Consider the following 23,759-nt stretch of genomic DNA (forward strand, 5'->3'; position numbering starts at 1 on the left):
CTTTAATCCAATTAAAACACACACACTCACACCCATAGACACAGACCCTACTGCAAGTCCAATTTAAAATAATTCCCAATAACATTATATACATTAATATCTCTTCATGACATCCTCCAAATTTGAGAAGCGGCCTATGGCCATTAGTTGGACAGCGAGCATGTCCTTTAGCCTCCAGTCCAGGTAAAATTCATGTTGAGTGTCTGCTCGCAACACAGTGCGGGGTCAGGACCCCTGACACTGGTGTCCAATACTCAAATGAAACATCCTGCCCTTTCTCTTTAGAATTTAGAAGGTTGAGGCTGATCTAATTGAGGCATTCAAACCGATAAAGAGTCTTAATCGGGTCGATCGACTGGTCATTAATGGTCGGGAAAACTAGGACAAGAGGGCACAATCTTAAAATTAAAGCTCACCCATTTAGGAGTGAAATGAGGAAGTGATTTTTCATGCAAAAGACCATTGAAATTTGGAACTTTTTCCCCAGAAGACTGTGAATACTTTGTCAATTGAGCGATTCATGACTTGAGGTTATTGTTTTTGTTGTTAGCTAATGGCTCTGTAAGAGGTGTTGAAGTACAGATCAGCAATGATCTAACTGAAGGGTTGAATGTCCTACAGTTATTCTATGTTTAAACTCTGTGCCCAGTGTATTTGTGCCATCAACCATAGTGTACCTGGCTGCTGTATAGTTTACGTCAAGCATATTAAATCATTCTACTGTTAAATTCAGTGCAGGTGGGTGGGACACATTCAGTGCTGCAGTGTGGCTCTTAAGAACAATGCAACTGATTTTAGGGCTGTGCTTTGCACTGAACTGATTAAGAATGTAGAAGAGGCAGTGCAGTGAGGAATGATGATCTGAGTTGCTGCAGTCAGTTTACTCAGTTTGAAATGAGAATAACCATACTTAGCAGGTTCTGAGGTGCTGCACCGCATCTCACCACCAGAATCAGCAGTACCCAGGAAATAGTTAAAGTATAGATTGCCAACTCATTTAAACCAAAGGAGCTGGGGTGTTTGTGAGGAGGTTGTGTGTTTCCATACAATATCTGCAGATTACAGGGAAAGTTATAGCTGCATAATGAAAACAATGAAGTGTTAGGAATTTACAGGGACATGAGGCAGGGTTAGTGTATGTGCCTATGTATCCTGTTGTGCCATTAATTGCCCATTAACATTGTAATGATTTTAAAAATGGGACTTTACAAGGTCCATGAAACAGAACAGGCAACATATGCATCCTCCATTGGGAGGCTACCAGGCCTCACCAAATGAGCAGTTTCACAAAGGTTAGTTGTTGAAATGGAGCTGCAGGGTTAATGAGGTGCACCAGTCTTAACCACGCAGAACGAATGTTATTTTACTACTTAGCAAAGTAGCGGAACAGATTAATTGTTTCTGTCCTTTTCCTGGTCTGGTTTCAATCATATGGGCAACGAGGGAGAAAGACATGAGAAACCCATTTATCAAATAGATGGAAAAGCAATTGTACCTGATATCTTGATGGCTAAGTTTGTAAGGAATGGAACTGAACCATACAAAAACCTAAGTTCACCCCTGCTCTAGAGTTGAGTTAGCCTTTAGGGCAGCAATATTAGTATCACAGCCAGTCTCAGTTCCTCTGGTCCCGTTATAAAAGGGAAAATATATCCAAGTTTCCACTCCTGATCATTGTCCAGTGATTGCGGCTGCAAAGTACATTTGTGCAAATATGGGATGAGAACACAAATCAGACTCTGATCTGATAACCCCTGTGCTCACTGTTAAAGGTTACGCAGGTTTTGGTTGTCCAGGAGCATTTATTGAACTGTTTCTAATGTGAGTCCAAACATTTGGGAAAGGAACTTAAAGGAAGAATGTGATTACAATTTGAGTACAGTAGACTCTTGGGTAAGGTATTGAACCACAAACCGAGGGGCTATGAGTTCAAATCATAGACATGGAAACAGGCCATTTGGCACAACCAGCCCAACTTAGTATTTCTCCTTATTCCCATATCCTTTTATCTTTTCTTATCTACCTAGCTGATCTAAATTTGAATTATAACATAGTTTTGTCCTCAGCCTCGAATTCCATTCATAGCTCTGTGTGGAAATATTTCACTTCTCAATATTTTTGGTTCTAAATATTTTACATTTAGCCTTGTACCTATGGTTCCTCATTTTAGATCTCTCAACTATTGTAAACAGGCTGCTTCTGTCTACACTGCCTCTTTTTTCATAATTTTAAACATGCCAATCATATTGTCCGGTCTTCTTCAGGAAGAAAAGCAAATGATACTCTAAATGCGGGAATATAGATAAGAATGGAACCAGGTGAAAGCAGTCCCATCCAACTGGATGAGAGTAGAGAGGCTTTGGATAAGGGTGGTATCATCTATCGTGTCAAATACTTCAGGCAGGTCAAGAAGGATAAGGAGGGAAAGTTTACCTTTGCCAGAGTTACATAGGATGCCTTTAATAACCTTGAGCTGTTTCAATATTCAGAAGCAAACTGTTTCCGATAGTTGAGGGCTCTAGAGGGGGGATGTATACCAACTTAGACAGGTTGTGCCAAATGGCCTGTGTCCATGTTTCAATCTCTATGATGTTTCAGTACTGTGGCAGAGGGATTCAAACATGGTATTGTGGGAAAGATGGGCACTGATTTAAGAGGTAACAACACATTTGAGGATTTTCGAGTGGAAAGGTAAGTGGGTGTTGGGACAAAATTTTGAAAGGACTTTGAGGTCAAGGGTTGGTGTTTCTGAGATGAGGAATGATGACAGCAAATTGAAAGGAGAGAGGAACTGTTTACAATATTGACAAACATGAGGACCAAAAGGAGATGTTGGATGCTCAGCTGTTTCATGGGAATAGGGTTGAGGGAGCGGAAGGTAGGTTTCGTGGGCAAGATGAACTTGGAGTGGAGATAGGAGAGAAACTAGAGAAACGTTTGGGGTTAGGGGTAGGGCTGGGGGAGGGTTTTTGAGGAAGGTTGGCCCAGTGGGCTGGTGAAAGGATGAGACACAGCAGAAGCAGATGGTCGGAGGGTGTACCTCCTATTTTGGTATCAACTGCAAATTTCAAAACCAATCACTCAAAGCCTACATCCAAATAATTCATATCCACTGAACAGAAAAGGCCCTTTTTTACATTAATTTACGGGATGTGGGCATTGCTAGCTAGGACACATTTATTGCTCTGTCTATCACTTGCTGTTTATGCTCTTTGGCACACAAGTAGTCCTGTGTTGTAGCTTCACCAAGTTGACACCTCATTTTTAGGTATGCCTAGTGCTGCTCCTGGCATGCCCTCCTGCACTCTTCATTGAAGCAGGATTGAACTCCTGGCTTGGTGGTAATGGTAGAGTGGGGAATATGCCAGTCTACGAGGTTACATGTTGTGGTTGAGTACAATTCTGCTGCTGTTGATGGCCCACAGCGTCTCATGGATGCCCAGTCTTGAGTTGCTAAATCTGTTCAAAATCTATGCCATTTAGCACAGTGGTAGGGCCCCACAACATGATGGGAGATATCATCAATGTGAAGATTTGACTCCACAGTGATTGTGCGGTGGTCAGTCCTACCGATACTGTCATGGACAGATACATCTGCGGCAGGCAGGTTGGTGAGGATGAGGTCAAGTATGTTTTTCCCTTTAGTTGGTTCCCTCAACGCCTGCCACAGGCCCACTCTATGTCCTTTAGGACTCGGCCAGCTGTGGTATTACTGAGCCACTCTTGGTGATGGACATTGAAGTCCCACACCCAGAGTACATTCTGCACCCTTGCCACCCTCAGTGCTTCGTCCATTTGGTGTTCAACACAGGGGAGCACTGATTCATCAGCTGAGGGAGGGCAGTACGTGATAATCAGCAGGAGGTTTCCTTGCCCATGTTTGACCTGATGCCATGAGACTTGGATTGGATGTTGAGGACTCCCAGGGCAACTCCCTCCCAACTGTACATCACTGTGCTGCCACCTCTGCTGGGTCTGTCCTGCCATTGGGACAGAACATAACCAAGGATGGTGATGGTGGTGTCTAGGACATGATCTGTAAAGTGTGATTCTCTGAGTATGACTGGGGCATTTAAGATTCAGCCATATTATTGTGGATCTGGAGTCCCATGTCAGCCAGACCAGATGAGGATGGCAGATTTTCTTCCCTCAAGGGCAATAGTGAGCCGGGTGGGTTTTTAACAATAATCAACAATGTTTTTATGGTCATCATTAGACTTTTAATTCTAGAGCTTCGCTGGATTCAAATTCCACCCTCTCCCATGGTGAGATTTGAACCCAAGTTTCAGAGAGTTACCATGGGTCACTGGATTGCTAGTCTAGTAACAATACCATGACACCACCACCTCCACTGAACTCAGATGGGCACTGATGCTCAATTTCAAAAACTGTCCCCTTCCAGCCAAATTGAATCTAGTTTGCTAACCTCCTCCTAACTCCTTTAACCTTCTTTAGTAACCTGGTATGTGGTCCCCTGTTCCTAAGACCCATGTACACCACATCCACTTCATTTATCCCAGACTGTGATCTTTTTAGGGAATCCTCTGATGTTTTAACCACTTCTAATTTCCCTACCAGAAATGTTCAGTTAATTGACCTTTGATGAGTTAGGTCTGGTGCCCTATTTAAAAATGTGCCTTCGATTGATCATTCTCCCCTCTGCTACACAACTACACTGAACAAAACCCCTGAAATTTCGGGCAGGACTTTCTGGCCCTGCCACAACAGGTTCCCCGTGGCTGGCGTGGGTGAGCTGGCCAAAAGTCCATTGGCTTCAGCAGGACCCAAAGATCCCACCACCAGACAAGGTCAGAAAATTGCAGCCACTATTTCTGGAGCTTTGGTTGCTTCCTCCCTCATCTCTTCCGGTATCCTAGGATATATCCTGTTGGGCCCTGGAACTTTGGTTGCCTTTAGCATAACTAACGCATCTAAATATTTTCATTTATCTTTCATAATGTAACTCATCGCAATCTAAACCAGTTCAGGGTTCACCCCCTCTCTGATACCATCCTCCTTAGTAAAGACATCTGTCATTTGTTACCACCATCTTCAAACTGACAATTGTCTCATCAGAGGCCTCACCAAGTGTTCGTTTAGATGTTCTTAGAGATTTGTTCCTCATCCTCTTGTTTTATTTCTTATTTTCTCAAATTTTACACCAGATTTTTTTCATCATTATTATTAATAAAGTCTTACGGGCTCTCTATTGATTTAACTGGTTTCTAACTTCATTGGCAATGACACTCTGAGACCATGGCCAGAATTTTACCGTTGTTGTGTGGGGGCAAGCCCCGCACGACCGTGCATAAAATGGCACGCCGTGAGGTCGGCCGAGCGTCCCAATGCCACCGCGCGCCATCGCGATATCTCATTGGGTGGGCGCACGTTGATCTCTGATGCGCGCCCACCATTAATTAACGGGCTACTTAAGGCCCTCGAGGTGCCAATCGGCGGCGATTTGTCGGCGCTCATGCAGTCTTCAGGTCGGATAGGAGACATTTGTATAAACCTCATTCACGGCGGGATAAGAGGGCTCAGTGAGGTCACGAGTGTGCTCTGTCAAATATCGATGTTTCAAAGTTACTGATACTTGCCTGTGATCTGCAATACTTCAAAACGCATACCAGCTGCTTTGTCTGGACTCACAACCTTCAGGTCAGCACTCTGCAATGAGGAATCTTTTCTGGGCCTGCAGGTTTCAGGAAGCATTCCCTGGGAATGGGAGCTGAGCTGTCCACTGGAGGCACCTCCTCTGAGGAGGAAGGGAGGACTAGAAGGGGGAGGAGGCCAGGAGAGCACATTCAGCCTCCAGGGGTGCCACCTTTGGGAGGACAGATGAAGGCACAAGGGGCACAGGGCCAACAGGAATACAAGACGGAAGGGGCTGCAAAAGATGACACTATCCTGCTGCCAGGGTTTACAGGCGGCGAAGCAGCTACCTCAATATGTCTGAGATGCAATGCCGAAAGAGGCTCTGTCTCAACTATATCAGATGATTGGGCCTGAGATCTCAGTGAACTGTGTGGGCGGACACCCCATGCCAGTGGCCCTAAAGATCACAGCTGCCCTCAACCCCTATGCCTCTGGCTCCTTCCAGGGATTTGTGGGTGATCTTTACAGTGTCTCCCAATCAGCTGTCCACATTTGTGTCAAGCAGGTTACAGATGCTCTGTTCAGCCGTGCATTGACCTTTATCCACTTCCGGTGGGACCAGGCCAGCCAGACACAGTGACCCAGAGACTTCACGGCCATTGCTGGCTTTTCCCTGTGTCCAGGATGCTATAGACTGTACACATGTGGCCATCAAGGCGCCAGCAGGTGAGCTTGATGCCTTCGTCAACAGGAAGGGCTTCCACTCCATGAACGTGCAGATAGTGTGTGATCACAGGATGCTGATTCTACAAGTCTGTGCAAGGTACCCAGGCAGCTTCCATGACGCCTACATCTTCAGATACTCCCAGGTGCCTGGGCTCTTCAGTGCTCCAGCCCAGATTGATGGATGGCTGCTGGGTGACAAGGACTATCCCCTCAGAAGGTGGCTCATGACGCCTCTCCACCATCCAAGAACAGAAGCTGAGCAGCGGTACAATAGGACCCACGCCTCCACAAGGGCTATGGTGGAGAGAACCATCGGTCTTCTCAAGATGCGCTCCTGATGCCTGGATCATTCAGGGAGTGCACTCCAGTACCCCCAAGATCGTGTGTCGGTGATAGTGGTTGTACGCTGAGCTCTCCACAATCTTGCGCTGGAAAGGGGGGACGCAATGGACGATGAAGATAACGACGCAGTGGCTGCAGCTGCACACGATGAGTCCAGCAGTGAGTCCGAGGATGAACATGCACAGGGAAATGCTGAGGGGGTAGACACTGACCCGGGTATACTGCAGGGAGGCAGGGACACCCAGGACGCTTTAATCCAATGAACCTTTAGCTAGCACACACAGAATGACCTCCAGGGCAAGCCTGGGCTGCAGGCTCCATATTCAATCCGTAAGTGTAAAATCTGCCTGGATAGGAACAGTAACTAAGGGCCTTGTTAATAAAGCTGAATGTCCCACAAATCACTCATAACATTTTTGGAAACCATCTGCCTGCAGAAGGAAAGAGACACCCTCAGCCATGTGACATGTCTGAATTTAATATTACAACCAAAGGAGCTTAAGAAATCAAAATGACAAAGGTGTTAAAGATCACACCAACTCATAAAGACCTCATTGCGGGCCAAAACCAAAGCACCAGTGATAAATCCGTGGTATGCCTAAGGCTCCTTATGTTTTCGTTTCCGGGTTCTACGTCTTGATGCTTCCCCCTCGCTGGGAGTGGCATCTGAGACAGCCTGCTCACTCTGCTGTCCTGTTGGCCTCGATGACCTTGGGGTCGTCCTCTGGCCCGTGGAGCCTGTGCTGGCCCCACCTGGGAGGGAGCTGCCAGTTCCACAGTTGATGTCGCAGACTCACCAGATGCAAAGGCCATAGGCAGAGGGGCGGAGGAGCTTCTGCCCTCATCCAGAACGTCCTGAGAGGATCCTGCAGAGACGACAGGCAGCTGCTGCGCCAACGCGAGGTCGTTTCAGACTTCCCTGCTCACTGTGGATGGATGAGCACGAGCTGGGAAACCCGGTGCCCGCACCATCTCCCACATTGGCACTGAACAGCTGAGGTCAATGCCGATGTGAGGGCTTGCTGGTCCGAGCACATCCCCAGGAAGCCCTGATTGGTCTCCTGGAGGAGCCTCTCCACAAGAGTCGCCACTCTCTCCATGGAGGACGCGTGGTGTTCGGCATGAGGCTCATTGCATCGGCGATAGTCCACATATATTCCTCCACCACAGATACCAAGTCAAGCGTAGCCTCATGTATCTCCCCCAGATGCTTCTGCACACCCAGATGCATTTCCTGCATTTGCTGTGTCGCGGACGAATTCAGAGGCACATCATCAGGCACCGACTGAGCATGTGCCTGGTCCCCTGCCATCCTCCGACTGCTGGCGTCATGGGCACTCTTAGTCTCTGCCAACTCCTCCAGTGACTGTGAAGTGCCTTCACTGCTGTGCCCCGGGACACTAGCCAATGTTCTAATTCCCACCAAGGTGCTAGTATCTGACCTGGTGCCTGCCTGACAAAGATGGTGTGACGCTGGTAGGTCCGTGACTTCAGGGCCCTCAGGTGTGAGTGGAGGCCCCCTGCTCCTCCTCCAGGCCCTGCTCCGTTGATGCTGAAAGGAAGAACAAGGACATTTGTTTAGTTAATGTGGAGACAATGTCAATGTGCATCCCTGACCCCCGGATCATTATGCACTCATCCTTCCATCAGCAATGGTCAAGCCATGTTGCAAACTTCAATCACTGAATATTCAGCACTGCCATGGCTGTTGGGAGAATGGTGACCTCAGTGCTGGGCAAACATACCTGCCCGTGGCACCGTAGCCTCACCGACACCAGTGGACCTGGGTGCATGATGCCTCTCCAAATCTAGGGCCTCCTGCTCGAAGCAGCTGAGAATCGCCAACTGGGCCGGCCCTCCGCTAGTCCTCACCCACTCGGCGGCATTACGTGCACTCTTCTCCTGAAAAGGAGAAAAGAGTATTGATTAGTGTTTCTTGTACCTGGACTCTCTTTGTGGACAGCCCACCCCAACCAGAGTGGGACATTGCAGGGCTCCAGCACCTCCTCACCCCACTGCTGCCGAACACTCACACAAAGATGCCAGGCCTATCTCCCCACCCACCCCACCCCACCAGCCCCTTGGCCAAACGCTGCCTCCATCACATTAGGCTCCACACGCTGTAACCTTCCATAGCAAGGAGGCGCAAGCACGTGGAACGCAGAGGACAGCAGATTGATCAGTCCCAACGCCACCTTGAAGCTCACCTCCCAGCATGTCATCACCCTGACTTCGACATGTCCAGGAGTTCCAGCACTGCGCCTGGGTGCAGATCCTCCAGGTTGCCTCCAACACAGTAATGTGGGTCTCAGTGCACCACATGCTGCGGGGGCAGAACCCATCTCTTCACCACCCTGTCAGGGTGACCTCGGCATGAGCAATATCTGCTGGCCCACCTAGCGAAGGACACACGCTGTCAATGATTCAATGCAGTCACTACACTCAGACCTGATGGGGGGAGTGATGCTAGGGGTGAAAGCCTACCTGCTGGGTTAAGTGACCATGGTACCCTTCCTGAGCACAGAAAGTCATTGAAGCACTTGTGACACTGGATCCAAGTGCGCTGCACCAGGTCACGGGAGCTCACCACCTCCACCACCTCCTCCCAGGCACCTTTGGTCATGTGGGGGGGCCTCCTCCTCCTGCCCTGGAGTACCAGTACCCCCCACCGTCCTGCCACCTCCTCAAGGAGGGCAGCAAGGCAACCTTCAGAAAAATGAGGTGCACAGTGCCCCCCCCGTGCCCTACCCTCCTGGCCTGGCCTGCTCACCAGCAGTACTCTGGGGAGCCATTCCGCTGGCCATGATTCGCAGCCTTTGAAAGGCTGCAGCAGCTTTTTAAAACAGGCGGCCGGGTCGCCATTGGACCCGGCGGTCAGTGCAGTCCTGCCACTGCCCGCCCACTCCCGCTGTCCTCGGGAGCCGCGATTCACACTGGACAGGCCTTAATTGGCCCGCCCGCGTAAAATGACGGCCCGGACCTGATCGTGGGCGGCGATCAGGTCAGTCCCCGCTCGTGCCCGCTCCCACATCGCCTGCCCAACAGGCTGGAAATTCTGCCCCATGTGTGGTTTCTTATGTAATAGAATATATTCATCCTAGGTGACCCCGTGGTCCAGTAGATAGTGTCCTTGCCTCTGCGCCAGAAACTCTGGGTTCAAGTCCCACTCCTGGACTTGATGGCCACAGAAGATGCATTCATAACGTGGCCAAACTGGCTGATTATCAACTTGTAAATCCTTTTAACATACACCAATGGCAGGTGGAAAGAGTGGGAGAGATTCCTGGTTAGCCATGTGATCGAAAAAAATTGGATCCTTTACGATCACTATCCAGAGCTCCAGACGTATAAGTGTATGTTGCTGCAGCAACACAGGCTCATTGGGGGTGTTGGGTGGCTCAGTTGGCTGGACAGCCCGTGTATATGAGATTGGTGCTAACAACAAGAGGGTCAAACCCCATTCTGGCTGGGCTAGATTCAGGACCTGCCTCTGTTGTAAGGTTTTATGTTGTCTCTGAGGAGGTCTAGAGGTTTGTATTGTTGAACAATAACTGTTTAGTATAACACAGAACTGTATACATACATATACATAGGACACTGTCCTAACTAGGTGCTATCTCCATACCGACTTCAACCAGACTCACAACCACACTCGACTACTTCCATGTGACTGTCTACATCATAACGTGGGCAGTACTCAATCCCCAGTCCCATCTTACCTCTTACGGTCCCGAACAACCTAATTTTACAGTCTCTTTGCTTTACTCGTGGTGGACATCGTTATGCTTAGGCTGGACCTGCCTTAGGGCAGAGAACTGAAGAAGATATGCATCCTGTATCTTTGCAATCTAATTTTTTATACACATCCCATTATTGACCTTCAGTTTTTCCATCCACTTCATCTCAGCAACTCACTCGTCATCATTTTAAGTTCTACACAAATCCAATCTGGTATTCCAAGCATTCCTATGTTCTCTGTTTTTTTTTAGTTGGATCTTCAATCTTATTGTATATTGTGACCAATGCTTCTAAGATCTTCGCCCATTCTTACCTCACCTACCTCATTACTTGTAATGTCACCCTTTGTAGATCTACTAAATTGCTGCCGAAGGAAGGCATCCTGTCCATAATTAAAGAGTTCAATTTGCTGGTCTCCATTTCCTCTCCCCTCTGTCCCAATCAAAAATGAGATAATTGTAACCTCCCAGAATGTTATTTTTGTTCCTACTTGTCTCTCTCTCTCTAATCTGAAAACAGACTTCCTCTGATACTATCTTCCCACAATTTGAAGATCTGTAATGCACCCCTGCTAATGTAAGACCCTTTTGTTATCTTTGAACTCCAATCACATTGATTCTGTCTGTATTCCCTTTTCTTCATAAACTCTCTCTATAGCCTATACTTTCTCTTTTACCAATATTGCTATTCCACCTTCTCGTCTTTTCTATCTTTCTTAATTGTCTGACATTGTATGGTTGTTTTCCATTCTTGTGTGATGTTCAACCAGGTTCCTGATCATGTGTTAAGTCTAGACCATCCTTCAAATAATTGCTTCAAGTACAGTAGTTTCTTGGAATTACAGAACTTGTGTATTGTTGAATAAGAGACTTGCTGTCAAAGCTTTTTGCCTTTTACTCATCAGGACACAAGCAAGAATGCCAGATTTCAAAAGGAGCACCAACTGATACTGCATGAGAAAAGGGTGCTGACTGGTTGTCAAGTTAGCTCATTGGTCAAGGTGTTGCTATGGAGAATGCACCAGGGAGCTTATGCTTGCAAGAAGCTACATTTATTCATACCGAGGGACCTGTCCACTGCAGGCAAAAGGAATTTATCTAGGCATTGTGCCTTCTTTGAATTAAACAAAACCATGGGGGGACGGTAGCTCCCTGGTACATTCTCCATGTTTTTTTTCTCAGACCCTGCAAATTGCAATGCATGTATTTTAATCTGTTTTCTGTTCAATACTACTTTTCCTTTACTTTCCCACACTAACCCCTCTCCCTTCCTCAATCTTTATTTCAGGTTTTTTTTTCCCTGTTTATAACTAGACCATTTTATTTTTACTCTCTACCCTATTCCTGCTGCTAAGCTGTTTTCTGCATGAATATTATTATCATACCATCATTATCACCGGACTCTGCTTGATTTTATATTCACAGCCATTTCCTGATTCAAATGGTTCATCAGATACTTAACAATTTTGTCAGTACATTAGTACCCTCTCTGTTCAGATGCAGCCCATTCTTGTGAAATCACTGCCAATGCCCAAATCTGTCTCCCTGATGTCTTTGTCTCCTTCCCTATTTGCAAGTATTGTTGGATTGGTAATGGAGATGCTATCAGTGAAGACCTGCTCTGAAGTTTTTTCCCTAATCTCATAATTTATCTTGCAGGGCTCCTTCTTCACTGATTCTCTCATGTTTCTTAGTCATTTATGAGTTGAGACTGTTGCTGGCAAGGACAATATTTATTTTGCAACCCTAACTGCCCTTGAAAAGGTGTGACGAGCTGCCTGTTTAAATAGCTGCTGTCTGAGTGGTGCAGGTACTCACGTTGTTCTGTTAGGAAGGGAGTTCAGCATTTTAACCCAGTGACGATGAAGGGAAGGGAGAATTCAAGTGGTGATGCTCTCATGTACCTGCCATCCATGTCCTTCTAGGTGGAAGAGGTCCCAAATCTGATCTGTGCAGTTTAAGAAGCCGTGAGTTGCTACAGTCCATCTTGTAAATGGTGTACACTGCACCATGGTGCACTGGTGGTAGAGGGAGTGAAAGTTTCAGTCCATGGATCAAGGAGTGTTGGCCGAATGGATTGTTTTGTCCTGGATGGTGTTGAGCTTCATGAGTGTCAATGAGTATTATTGGTGTTGCACTCCTCCAAGAAGTGGCGAGTGTTCTATCACACTCCTGATTTGTGCTTTGTAAATGGTGGAAAGGCTTTTCGGGGGAGTGGGGGTGGGCAAGGGAGGTGCCAGGAGGTGCGTGACCCATTGCAGAATTCCCATTCTCTAATGGGCTCTTGTAGCCATAGTATTTATGTGGCTGGTCCAGTTCTCCAGATAAGTTCCTGGTCAATGCTACTGCACCCAGGATGATGATGGTGAGGATTCAGTGATGCTTATGCTGGTTAATGACTAGGGGAGATGGTTAAACTCTCTCTTGTTGGAGGAAGTCATTGCCTGGCACTTTTGTGGCATGAATATCGCTAGCTATTTATCCGACTTAGACCAAACCTCAATGTTGCACAGGTCTTACTGCATATGAGGTGACCTGATTTGTTATCTGAGGAGTCATGAATGGTGCTGAACATTGTGCAAATCAGCAAACATCCCCACTTCTGACCTTATGGAGGGAAGGTCACTGGTGAAGTCACTTAAGATGCATTGAGTTTAAGCACTACCCCAAGGAACTTCTGCAGCAATGTCCTGGGGCTGAGATGATTGGCTTTCAACAACCACATCTTCATTTGTGCCTGGTATAACTCCAACCAGCAGAGAGTTTCGCCCTAGACTCCCATCGATTCCAATTTTGCTAGGGCTCCTTGTGCCAGTGAAACAGGATGTACTCGTGGATGGTGACGGAGGAACCTGGGACATCATTTAAAAGATATGATTCTGTGATTATGACTGTGTTGGACTGTTGCTTGACTAGTCTGGGGGACAGCTCTCCCAGCTTTGACACAAGGCCCCAGGTTTTAGTGAGAAGGGCTTTCTGGAATCAAGAGGGCAAAGTGACCTTTTGCAGTGACTGAATCCAGTGCTGAGGTCGATACTGGGTCATATATTCAGTTTTATTTGTATGATACTTCTTGCAGCAATTTGGACCATTGTGACCCAGTGCTTTCTCTTGCAAACTCTTTTCCACTGTATGAAATATGTTCCTTATCCTAACACTGGGGAAGCAGCAAAAATACCTAGGACATCTTCAGCTGCTTCATCAGTGACCTTCCTCCCATCATAAGGTCAGAAGTGGGGATGTTCGCTGATGATTGCACAATGTTCAGCACCATTCGCTACTCCTCAGATACTGAAGGAGTCCATGTCCAAATGCGACATGATATGGACAATATCCAGGCTTGGGCTGACAAGTGGCAAGTAACATTCATGCCACACAAGTGGCAGACAATGATTCTCTCCAACAAGAGAGAGTCTAACCATTTCCCCATGATATTCAATGACATTATCATCACTGAATCCCCCACTATCAACATCCTGGTGGTTACCATTGATCAGAAACTGAACTGGACTAGCCATATAAACATTCTAGTACAAGAACGGGTCAGAGGCTAGGAATCCTGCGATGAGTAATTCACCTCCTGACTCCCCAAAGCCTGTCCACCATCTGCAAGGCACATGTCAGGAGTGTGATGGAATAATCCCCACTTGCCTGGATGAGTGCAGCTCCAACAACACACAAGAAGCTTGACACCATCCAGGGCAAAACAGCCCACTTGATTGCTACCCCATCCACAAACATTCACTCTCTCTGCCACTGATGCACAGTAGCAGCAGTGTGTACCATCTACAAGATGCACTGCAGGAATTCACCAAAGCTCCTTAGGCTGCTAAACCCATGACCGCTACCATTTAGAAGGACAATTGCAGCAGATACATAGGTACACCACCACATCGAAGTTCCCCTCCAAGTCACTAATCATCCTGATTTGGGAATATATTGCTGTTCCTTCACTGTCACTAGGTATAAATTCTGGAACTCCCTGGCTAAAAGCACTGTGGATGTACCTACACCACATGGACTGCAGGGGCTGAAGATGACAGCTCACCACCACCTTCTCAAGGGCAATTAGGGATGGGTAATAAACTCTGGCCTAGCCAGCAATGCCCACATCCTATAAATGAATTAAAAAAAAAGAATCAGCCTCGACTGCAAAGGATTGTGTGAGCTGTTATTGACAACCTGATCACTGTGACATTTCTCACTGTGTTTTTGAATTTCACCCCTTGAGTCATCTCTTGTCCTAATACTGCCTTTGATATAGATTTGATGGCCATGGCTGGAGATCTCATTCTTCACAAGAGGCTAAAGCTTCAAAAATCTATCTGAGAGCTTTAGTTGCTCTATGCGCACCCATCCTAACTTTTCCTTTCCTCACCTCCCCCCCTTCCATAGTCACCCAGCTTCACTCCTTCACTGTCTGCTCCCACTCTCTCACCACACTGATTAGATTCGCAGACTCTAGCTCCAAATTTGCTGCCGATCATTGAAACTTTTGTGAGATGGAATTGAATAGATTTATAGACTAGCACCAGAAAAAAAAATGGCAAGAAAGTGCAAGATGCTGAATTATTGTAAAAACCCACCTGATTCTCTCATGTCCTTTAGGGGAGAAGCCAGCCACCCCCACCAGATCTGAACTGCGTATAACTGCAGTCCTAAATTATGGGGTTGACTGTTTGTCCTCAGGAATAGGCAACAAAATTCCTTCACCAATAGATAAAAACGAAAAACTGCGGATGCTGGAAATCCAAAACAAAAAATAAAAAATATCTGGAAAAACTCAGCAGGTCTGACAGCATCGGCGGAGAAGAGTACAATTCTGCTGAAGGGTCATGAGGACTCGAAACATCAACTGTACTCTTCACCGCCGATGCTGCCAGACCTGCTGAGCTTTTCCAGATATTTTTTATTTCTCCTTTACCAATGTTGCCCATAACCCAAAAACAAATTGAGTCCGATTGTCGTTTGGGATTTAAACTTTGAAATCTATAGTAATGTTGATAATGGAAGAATCCATCATTTTTTAAATGTACTTTTGTATAGGTGAAATCTTACATTCATTTGTTACCTGTTATTTTTTCCAGGAATGGTTAACTTCAGTGAAGTGACTGGATACCCAATGGTGCAGCACTGGAAGCTCAGATCAACACAGTACCATGTAAAACTCAACCAGAAGACACTTTCAGCAGGTATGCAAATTTACTATTAGACTTGTTTGTGCATCATCTGGCATTGCTGCTGAGTTTCCACTACACTGAAATGGAAACATAGAAAACTTTACGTACAGAGGGAGATCATTTGGCCCACTGTCCAATCTAACCTCGCCTTTCAGCTTTTGGTCTATTACACTGTAGATTATGATACCTCAAGTGTGTAACCAAGTATTTTTTCAATGCATTCAGGGTTTCTGCCTCCACTAACCTTTCAAGCAGTGAGTTTCAGACTCTACCCCGCCTGGGTGAGAAATTAATTCTCAACTGCCCTCTAATCCTTCCACCAATTATTTTAAATCAATGCCCCCTGATGATTGGCCTCTCTGCTAACGGAAATAGGCCCTTTATATCCACTCTTTATAGGCCCCTCATAATTTTATACACCTCAATTAAATATCTCCTCAGCCTCTTATGTCCCAAAGTAAACAAGCCTGGCCTTATCCAATCTTGCCCCAAAGCTAAAATTCTCCAGTCCTGACAACATTCTTGTAAATCTCTTCTTTACCCTCTCTAGTGTGATCACATCCTCCTTGCAATGCAGTGACCAGCACTGTACGCAGTAGCATGACTACACACTCTAACTAGAGTTTTATACAGTTCTAATATAACTTCCATGCTCTTATGCTGTAGCCCTTGGTCAATAAAGGAAACTATCATGTATGCCTTCTAAACTAATTTATCCATTTGCCCTGCTACCTTCAGGGGTCTGTTGAATTACAATCCAAGGTCTCTCTGTTACTCTAGACTTTTCTTAATCCTGCCATTGATTGTGTATTCCCTAACTTTGTTTGCCCTCCCCAAATACATGACTTCATGATTCTATTTGCCACTTTTCTGACCAGTCCATTTGTATCTTTCTTTAGAAACAACCACATGGACAATTTTCATATCATCGGCCAACTTCTTCATTATTCCCCCATTTAAGTCTAAATCATTGATATATACCACTCAACAGCAAGGGACCCAGTATTAAGCCCTCCAAAACCCTACTGGAAACCCATCACCCTTAACCATTTGCTTCCTGCTACTGAATCAAGTTTCCATTCATCCCTGGTACTGTGCCAATATCATTTCAAAGCTCTGCGGAAAATTATGGATTTAAACCTCACTCCAGGGAACTCAGCATGTAATTTCAGCTGTCTCATCAATGCTGTGTTGAGGGAATGATGCACTGTCAGTGGTGTCATCTTTCAGCCAAGGTCTGAAACTGAGGCCCTGCTCGACAAACGTATGAGATCCCGCGCAACTGTTCAAAGGAGGGGAGGGGGAAAGCCTCTTGGTGCCAACATCCATCCCTCAACTAACAAGAGATTTCCTAGTCACATTATCTTAGTGTTTGTCGGGTCTTGCTGTGCAGAAATCAGTTGGCCCAACATGACCCTGATTGCACTTCAAAAGCATGGCATTGGCTGTGATGCACTTTCAGGCATGAAAGGCACTGCATAAATACAACTCTGGTCTGTAATTGTTGCATTGGATTTTATCTACTGTGCCTCACCCTGATATACAAATTTGGTCAATAATGAGAAAAAAAAGCAATTGAAGAACTGAATTAGATGTTTATAAATTAACCTTTAACAATAATCCCCTACATGGCCTGAACTCATAGCTCAGAGGAATGAGGTTTTATTTCAGACTATAAAGGGAAATAAATAATTTCAGTTCATTTAATTACACTCCAATTCTTCACATCAAATGCAAATTAGTAGCTCCAGTACAAAAGAGGCTGTACACAAACACTAAAAACTATACACAAGGTGCAATGGTAAGTGGCTTTTAACGCTTATCTGCAATTATAATTAGGGAGGCATTGTTTGTCGAGTCAAGTCCGACATTATGGTGAGCAATTAAAACTGGGAGTCTTCTCCTGCACCATGACTCCATCTGTTCTGAACACTTCAGTTGACTCTGTTTCAACAGCTCATTTCATCTATCAGAGTAGGTACATAATGAGATCTAAAAAGCACCCACAGTTATTATCGGCATGGGAAAAATAGAGCATCGGCGTACAGGGACACTCCACTAGAAAAAGGATGAATATTTATGACTGGAAGCGGAGTTGTGATTCTGACAATGTCTGTCACTAGTTTCGATGAATATAACATGAAAGAAAGAAATTCAAATTTTATTATGGATCGTTTAAATTCATTTTTATTAAGTCATTTACAAGCATAGTAAAAATCCCATTTCCTTCAGCCACAGAGAAAAAATGTCATTTCTCCTTATATATTGAACACTGCAATACTTGTTTTCAGGCTTCTGAAAAAGCATCATTTTTCTTCAACCAGCATTGTACCCATGATGGTTGAATGGTAAATGTGCCACCTGATGTGACACTCAGACTTGCAGATTCAGAAAGGCCCCAGGTTAACTTGCTGTCCTGTGCTGAGTTCGATGACCTAACTGGCGGAACGATTTAATCACTGGAATTGTCCTCAGCGTTTTTGGCAAGGGAAAGGAAAAATCACTCAGGAATCTCCTTATTTTCAGTCCAGTGAACCCTGCCCGAAAGCGTTTGTACGCGCTTGCGAACATGTGTGTGTGCTTGCATGGGAGGGAGGAGGAAGGATTGAGCTTGCAAGCAAGGCTCATCCCAGAGAAAGTGTGACCTGTTGCTCTTCTGTGAGAATGATCATTCTGGTTCAGTGTTGGAGGACAGACAGATTCGGGCAATTTTTGCTCAGCAATGGCTGGTACCTGGCAAAGAGGAATAAAAGAGGAAGCCACATACTTGTTGCAAAATGAGTGTCAGATGGATTAGAAGAGGAAAGGGATCCAGGGGCACAGAGGCACAAATCGCTAAGAAAGAAAAGAAGATTAATTTACATTTATATAGTGCTATTCATGACCACCAGATGTCTCAAAGTGTTTTACATCCATTACTTTTGAAGTGTAGTCACTATTGTAATGTAGGAAATGCAGCAACCAATTTGCACACAGCAAGCTCCCACAGACAGCAGTTTGATCATGACCAGATAATCTGTTTTTCTGTTGCTGATTGACAAATGGATATTGGTCAGGACACCAGGAAAACGTTCCCTGCTGTTCTTTGATATAGCGCCACGGGACTCTGTACATCTACCCAAGCAGACAGGAGGGACTTTGGTTTAATATATCACCCAAAAGGGAGCCCTAAGTAAGTATTTTATTCATCCATGGGATGCGGGCATCATTGATGAGGCCAACATTTATTGCCCATCCTAAACTGCCCTTCAGAAGGTGGTGGTGAGCCACCATCTTAACCCACTGTAGTCCATGTTGTGAAGGTGTTCCCATGGAGCTGTTAGAAAGGGAATTCCAGGATTTTTACCCAGTGATGATGAAGAAATATGAATATATTATCAAGGGCGGAATTTTATGACCCCACCGCCATAAAATGTGGCGAGCCATTCAAAAGTCCATTGACTTCAGCAGGACTATAAAATCCCATTGCTGTAAAATTCCACCCCAAGTCTACGTGGCTTGTGAGTTGGAGGGCACCTTGCAGGTGGTGGTGTTCCAACGTACCTCCTGCCCTTGTTCTTCTAGATGGTAGAGGTTGGCAGTTTGATGTCTGTTGCTGAAGAAGCCGTGATAAATTGCTGCAGCATAGATGGTACAAACTGGAACCATATTTCACTGGTGGTGGAGGCAGGGAAGGTTTAAGATGGTGGTCGTGGTGCCGATCAAGTGGTTTCCTTTGTCCAGGATAGTGTTGAGTTTCTTGATTGTTTTTGGAGCTGCATTCATTGAGGCAAGTGGAGATATTCTAGCACACTCCTGATTCATTCCTTTGAAGTGGAGAAAAGACTTTGAGAGTCAGGAGGTGAGTGACCTGCCACATAATGCCCGTCCTCTGACCCCGTATTTATTTAGCTAGTCCAGCTAAGTTTCTGGTCAATGGTAACCCCAGGATGTTGATCGTGGGGGATTTAGTGATGGTAATGTCTTGAATGCCACAAGGACTAAGTTTGACTCGCTAGCTGAAGCTGGTCATTGCCTGCACTTTGTGAAGGGTGAATGTTACATGTCATTTATCAGCCCAAGCCTGAATGATATCCAGGTCTTCTACATGCAGGCACAGACTGCTTCATTATCTGACGATCTGTGAATGGAACTGAGCAGTATCTGTGAAATCATTACTGAGCGTTCCCAGTTCTGACATTATGATGAAGGAAAGATTATTGATGAAGAAACTGAAAGTGACTGGAGCTAGGACCCTAACCTGAGGAACTCCTGCAGTGATGTGAAAATTGGGGTGGGCACAAGTGAGAGTTGGCATGGGCTTGAGTGAAAATTTGGTCTGGGCAGGAGCTGAAGACCACCAAGTAGGGGAATAATCCAGCACAAAGTAACTGCTGCAGAAGAGGCGGGTTCCATGCTCAGCAACAGGGTCATGAAACAATTGGCCTCCCACAATCACATCTTTTTCTGCTAGCTATGACTCCAACTGGTGGAGAGCTTTCCCCCTGATCCCTATTGACTTCTATTTTACTAAGGCCTCTTGACGGCACACTTGGTCAAATGCTACTTATATGGTAAAGAAAGAAATAAAAGGATATATGTGCATAAGTCATTGAAGGTGGCAGGACAGGTTGAGAGTGCAGTAAATAGAGCATACAGTATCCTAGGCTTTAACAATAGGGACATAGTGCAGAATGTTTCACTGAGTGGGTGAGCGCCTGCCTGACACACTCAAGCGTAAAATAGCACGTGATGACGTTGTGTGCATCCTGATCTCATAGCGCACTCACGCGATATTTTGGATGCCGACTTTTCATTACCCGTGTGATTTAGCACTCGTCGGACAGGCAAAACAGGCAGGCGGCCAGCCGACCATTTCAAAAAACTCATCCAAGGGCGAATAAAAAGGGTCAGCAGCATTGTCAGTGTGAGTAGTCAGGAATTTGTTAGATAGTTTGGTGCGGGTGATTTATTGGTATATGGTAGCTCCATCTCTGTTCGGGGTTCATTGTTAGCATTTCCAAGCTTCATATCAGGACTCATGGTGTCTCCGTGGCCCTGGTAATGGAGATTGTGGTCTCCACTGCTGGCACCTCCTCTGAGGAGGAAAAGAGGGACAGAAGGGAGAGGAGGCCAGATTTTGTAAGTCTGTGCAAAGTACCCTGTCGGTTCCCATGATGCATATATGCTGAGGCATTCCCAGATGTCGAGGCTCTTCAGTGCTCCAGCCCTGCTGGATGGATGGCTGCTGAGTGACAAGGGCTATTTCTTAAAAAGGTGGCTTATGATGCCTCTCCACCACCCAAGAACAGAGGCAGAGCAGCAGTTTTACAGGAGCCAGGCATCCGCAAGGGTGGCGATAGAAAGAACCATGGACTTGTGAATCGGAAGATTCGTTTCCGGTGCTTGGACCGTTCAGCAGGAGCACTACAATACCCCATAGACCAGGTATCACTGATAGTGGTCACATGCTGCGCTCTCCACAATCTGGTACTGGCAAGGGAGGACCCACTGGAGGAAGAGGATCTTGATGCAGCTCCACAGGCCACAGATGATGAATCCAGTTATGAATCTGAAGAGGATCACAGTGAGGAGAACACTGAGGGTGTGGAGGCAGAACTCAGTAACCTCCAGGGAGGCAGGAACACCAGGGACCCCTTGATCCAACGCTCCTTCAGCTAGGCTGCCAAAGATTAGCTTCCACCTCGTTCCAGGGCTGCTGCCACCATCCCAGGTGTTTGCAATGATCCTTTCATTTGAACCCAAAGTCCACTCAGTGTCTGTGCAATAAAGTTTCGAGCCACCCGCATCCAGCATTACATACTGGCGTACCCTGCACCACATTAAATAAAAAAGGTGAAGCATACTCAGGCCATTACGACAAAAGAAAATTTATCTCATGTTGACAGTCTAAACAAATTAACAGGACCTTCTCTGGTCTTCAACCCAGGCCAGTAAACATAAACAAAACATTGCACAACAGAAGGTCACCCATGACCAGTCCCTCTTGTACTCATGGTGCCTTAAACTTACGTTTGCGAGCGCTATGTCTAAGTGCTCCCCCAACCTCGCTGGGAGTGGCATTGAAGGCAGCCTGCTGACTGTGGTGTCCCATTAGCCTTGATGACCTTGGCGGTTGTCCTCTGGCCAATGGAGCCTGTGCTGGCCCCGCCTGAGAGGGAGTGGCCAGTGCCACAGCTGGCATCTCCCCAATCATTGCAGCTTCATCAGATGCCATGGCTGCTGACAGAGGGTCAGAGGAGATGCTGCCATCATCCAGAACACCCTGAGAGCGCCCTCAGAGATTACAGGCAGCTCCTGAGCCAACCTGAGGTCGCTCTGGATCTCCCTGTTCACTATTGATGGACGGGCACCTAGCTGGTGCCTCATCCATCTCCCACACGGACACTGACCACCTGAGGTCATTACCTGTGTGAGAGCTTGCAGGTCCAAGCACAACCCCAGGAATCCCTGATTCTGTTCCTGGAGCTGTCTCTCCATGAGAGTCGCCATTCTCTCAATGGAGTAGGCAGTGCGCTCGCCCATGAGGGTCAATGCAGTGCTCAAGCTCTGCATGGACTCCTCCACAATGGAGACCACGGCATGCATTCCCTTATGGATCTCCGCCATATCCTCCCGCTCATCCTGCTGGACATCCAGCGCCTGCCGCATAATGGATGACTTCAGAGGCTCATCATCAGCCTTTGACTCAGCATCATCCTGGTCTCCAGCAGTCCTCCGCCCTCTCTGCCTCTGCCTGTGCCTCAAGCGAGTGTTAAGTGCCGTCACCACTGTGTATCGAATTCTAGCCGAATATCTAACAACCACCAAGGTGCTGGTACCCGCGCTAGGGCCTGGTTCAGAGAGCAAGTGTGACGCAGGTGCATCTGGAGCCCGGCAGTCCTCTGGCGTTAGGGGTGGGCCTTCGGGGTCCTGCAATTGGTAAACCTAAGGGAGAACAATGACATGTAATTGGTTTAAGCCATCACACTGTGCATGCTAGGCACTCTGATGAGACAATGGAGATCAGCTTCATGGTGCAATTATTTTACAGTGATCACTGGGAAATCCAGTTTTGAGGCTCCCATCAATGATGGGACTGCACAAGAATGTTTGTACCATCTGAAACTCTCATCTCTGTGCACTGCGCTCTTAACTTCGTCTGACACCCCAGCCTCTCCACAACTGGTTAACCAAGGTGCGTGGCACTTCCCCAGCTCCAAGGCGTCCTGTTCGGATTTGGTGAGGATTTGGAGGTTGGGGGCCTCCGCCTGTCCGCGACCTTCCAATATTAATATGGCTCGTCCTCTCCTGAAAGGACAGAGGAGCCTGGATTGATCCACCCTTTACCTGCAGCGCCATTGCAGTCTGGCCAACCCCACCTGAGGAACACCTCACAGGGCACATCTGAGTTGTGGCCCTTGAGCTACAAGGCACTCAGTCCAAGCAGCCATGGCTCACCTCCTTGGCCAGCTCTGGCATCATTGACAGTTGGCACTTAGACTCTAATGCTCCTGAGCTCCACAGGTTATGGCCAGACCTTAACACTTCACCACACTGATCCATGCTAACACGGTACCCACCCTTCCTGGGCGCAGCATGATGTTAAACCTTTTGCAACACTAGATCCCGGTGCACCGCACAACATAATGGCAGCTAACCAGCACTGCCCCCTCCTCTCAAGCTCTTTTTGTAAGGTGTTGTGGCCTCTTCCTTCCACCCCTGGGGACAAGTGTGTCCCTCCTGGCAGCCACCTCCTTCAGGAAGACTGCGAGACACTCATCAGATAACTGGGAGGGGGATGCCGAGTGCCCACTTGACCTGGTATCTGCAGCCACATTTGAATCCATAATTTATAATCTGCTGTTGACAGCTCCGAAGATGTCCTCATTGCTGGCAGCCTTCCGGGTCCTGACTGTGGTAGTTTATAAACAGCAGCCGGGTCGCCATTATACCTGGTGGCCAACAGGCCCCCTCCCCCTCCCCTGCCTGCCCCTTCCCGACCACTGGGGAGCTGCCGTTCATGCTCGGCGGGCGTTAATTGGCCCGCCAGTGTGAAAGCGCGGCCGGGGGCCAATATCAGGCAGCAGTACCTTTCCTGGCTGCTCCTGGACCTACCGATCGGGCCCACCCGCCAAAGTCAAAATTCTTCCCATAGAGTACAAGAGCAAGGAGGTTATGTTGAACTTGCATAAGTCAC

General features: G+C 46.7%; 1 protein-coding gene across 1 annotated transcript in view; it reads left to right on the plus strand.

Annotated features, from left to right (window-relative positions):
• The window catches only part of astn1 (astrotactin 1), a 2,752,121-nt gene that overhangs the window by 2,169,548 nt on the left and 558,814 nt on the right, over positions 1 to 23,759 (plus strand). The window contains exon 17 of the mRNA XM_041207794.1: positions 15,488 to 15,592. Within this exon, the coding sequence (XP_041063728.1) occupies positions 15,488 to 15,592 (105 nt within the window). The remainder of the gene's footprint in view (positions 1 to 15,487; positions 15,593 to 23,759) is intronic.

Source organism: Carcharodon carcharias, chromosome 16 (genome assembly GCF_017639515.1).
Source record: "Carcharodon carcharias isolate sCarCar2 chromosome 16, sCarCar2.pri, whole genome shotgun sequence".
Lineage (NCBI taxonomy): Eukaryota > Metazoa > Chordata > Chondrichthyes > Lamniformes > Lamnidae > Carcharodon > Carcharodon carcharias.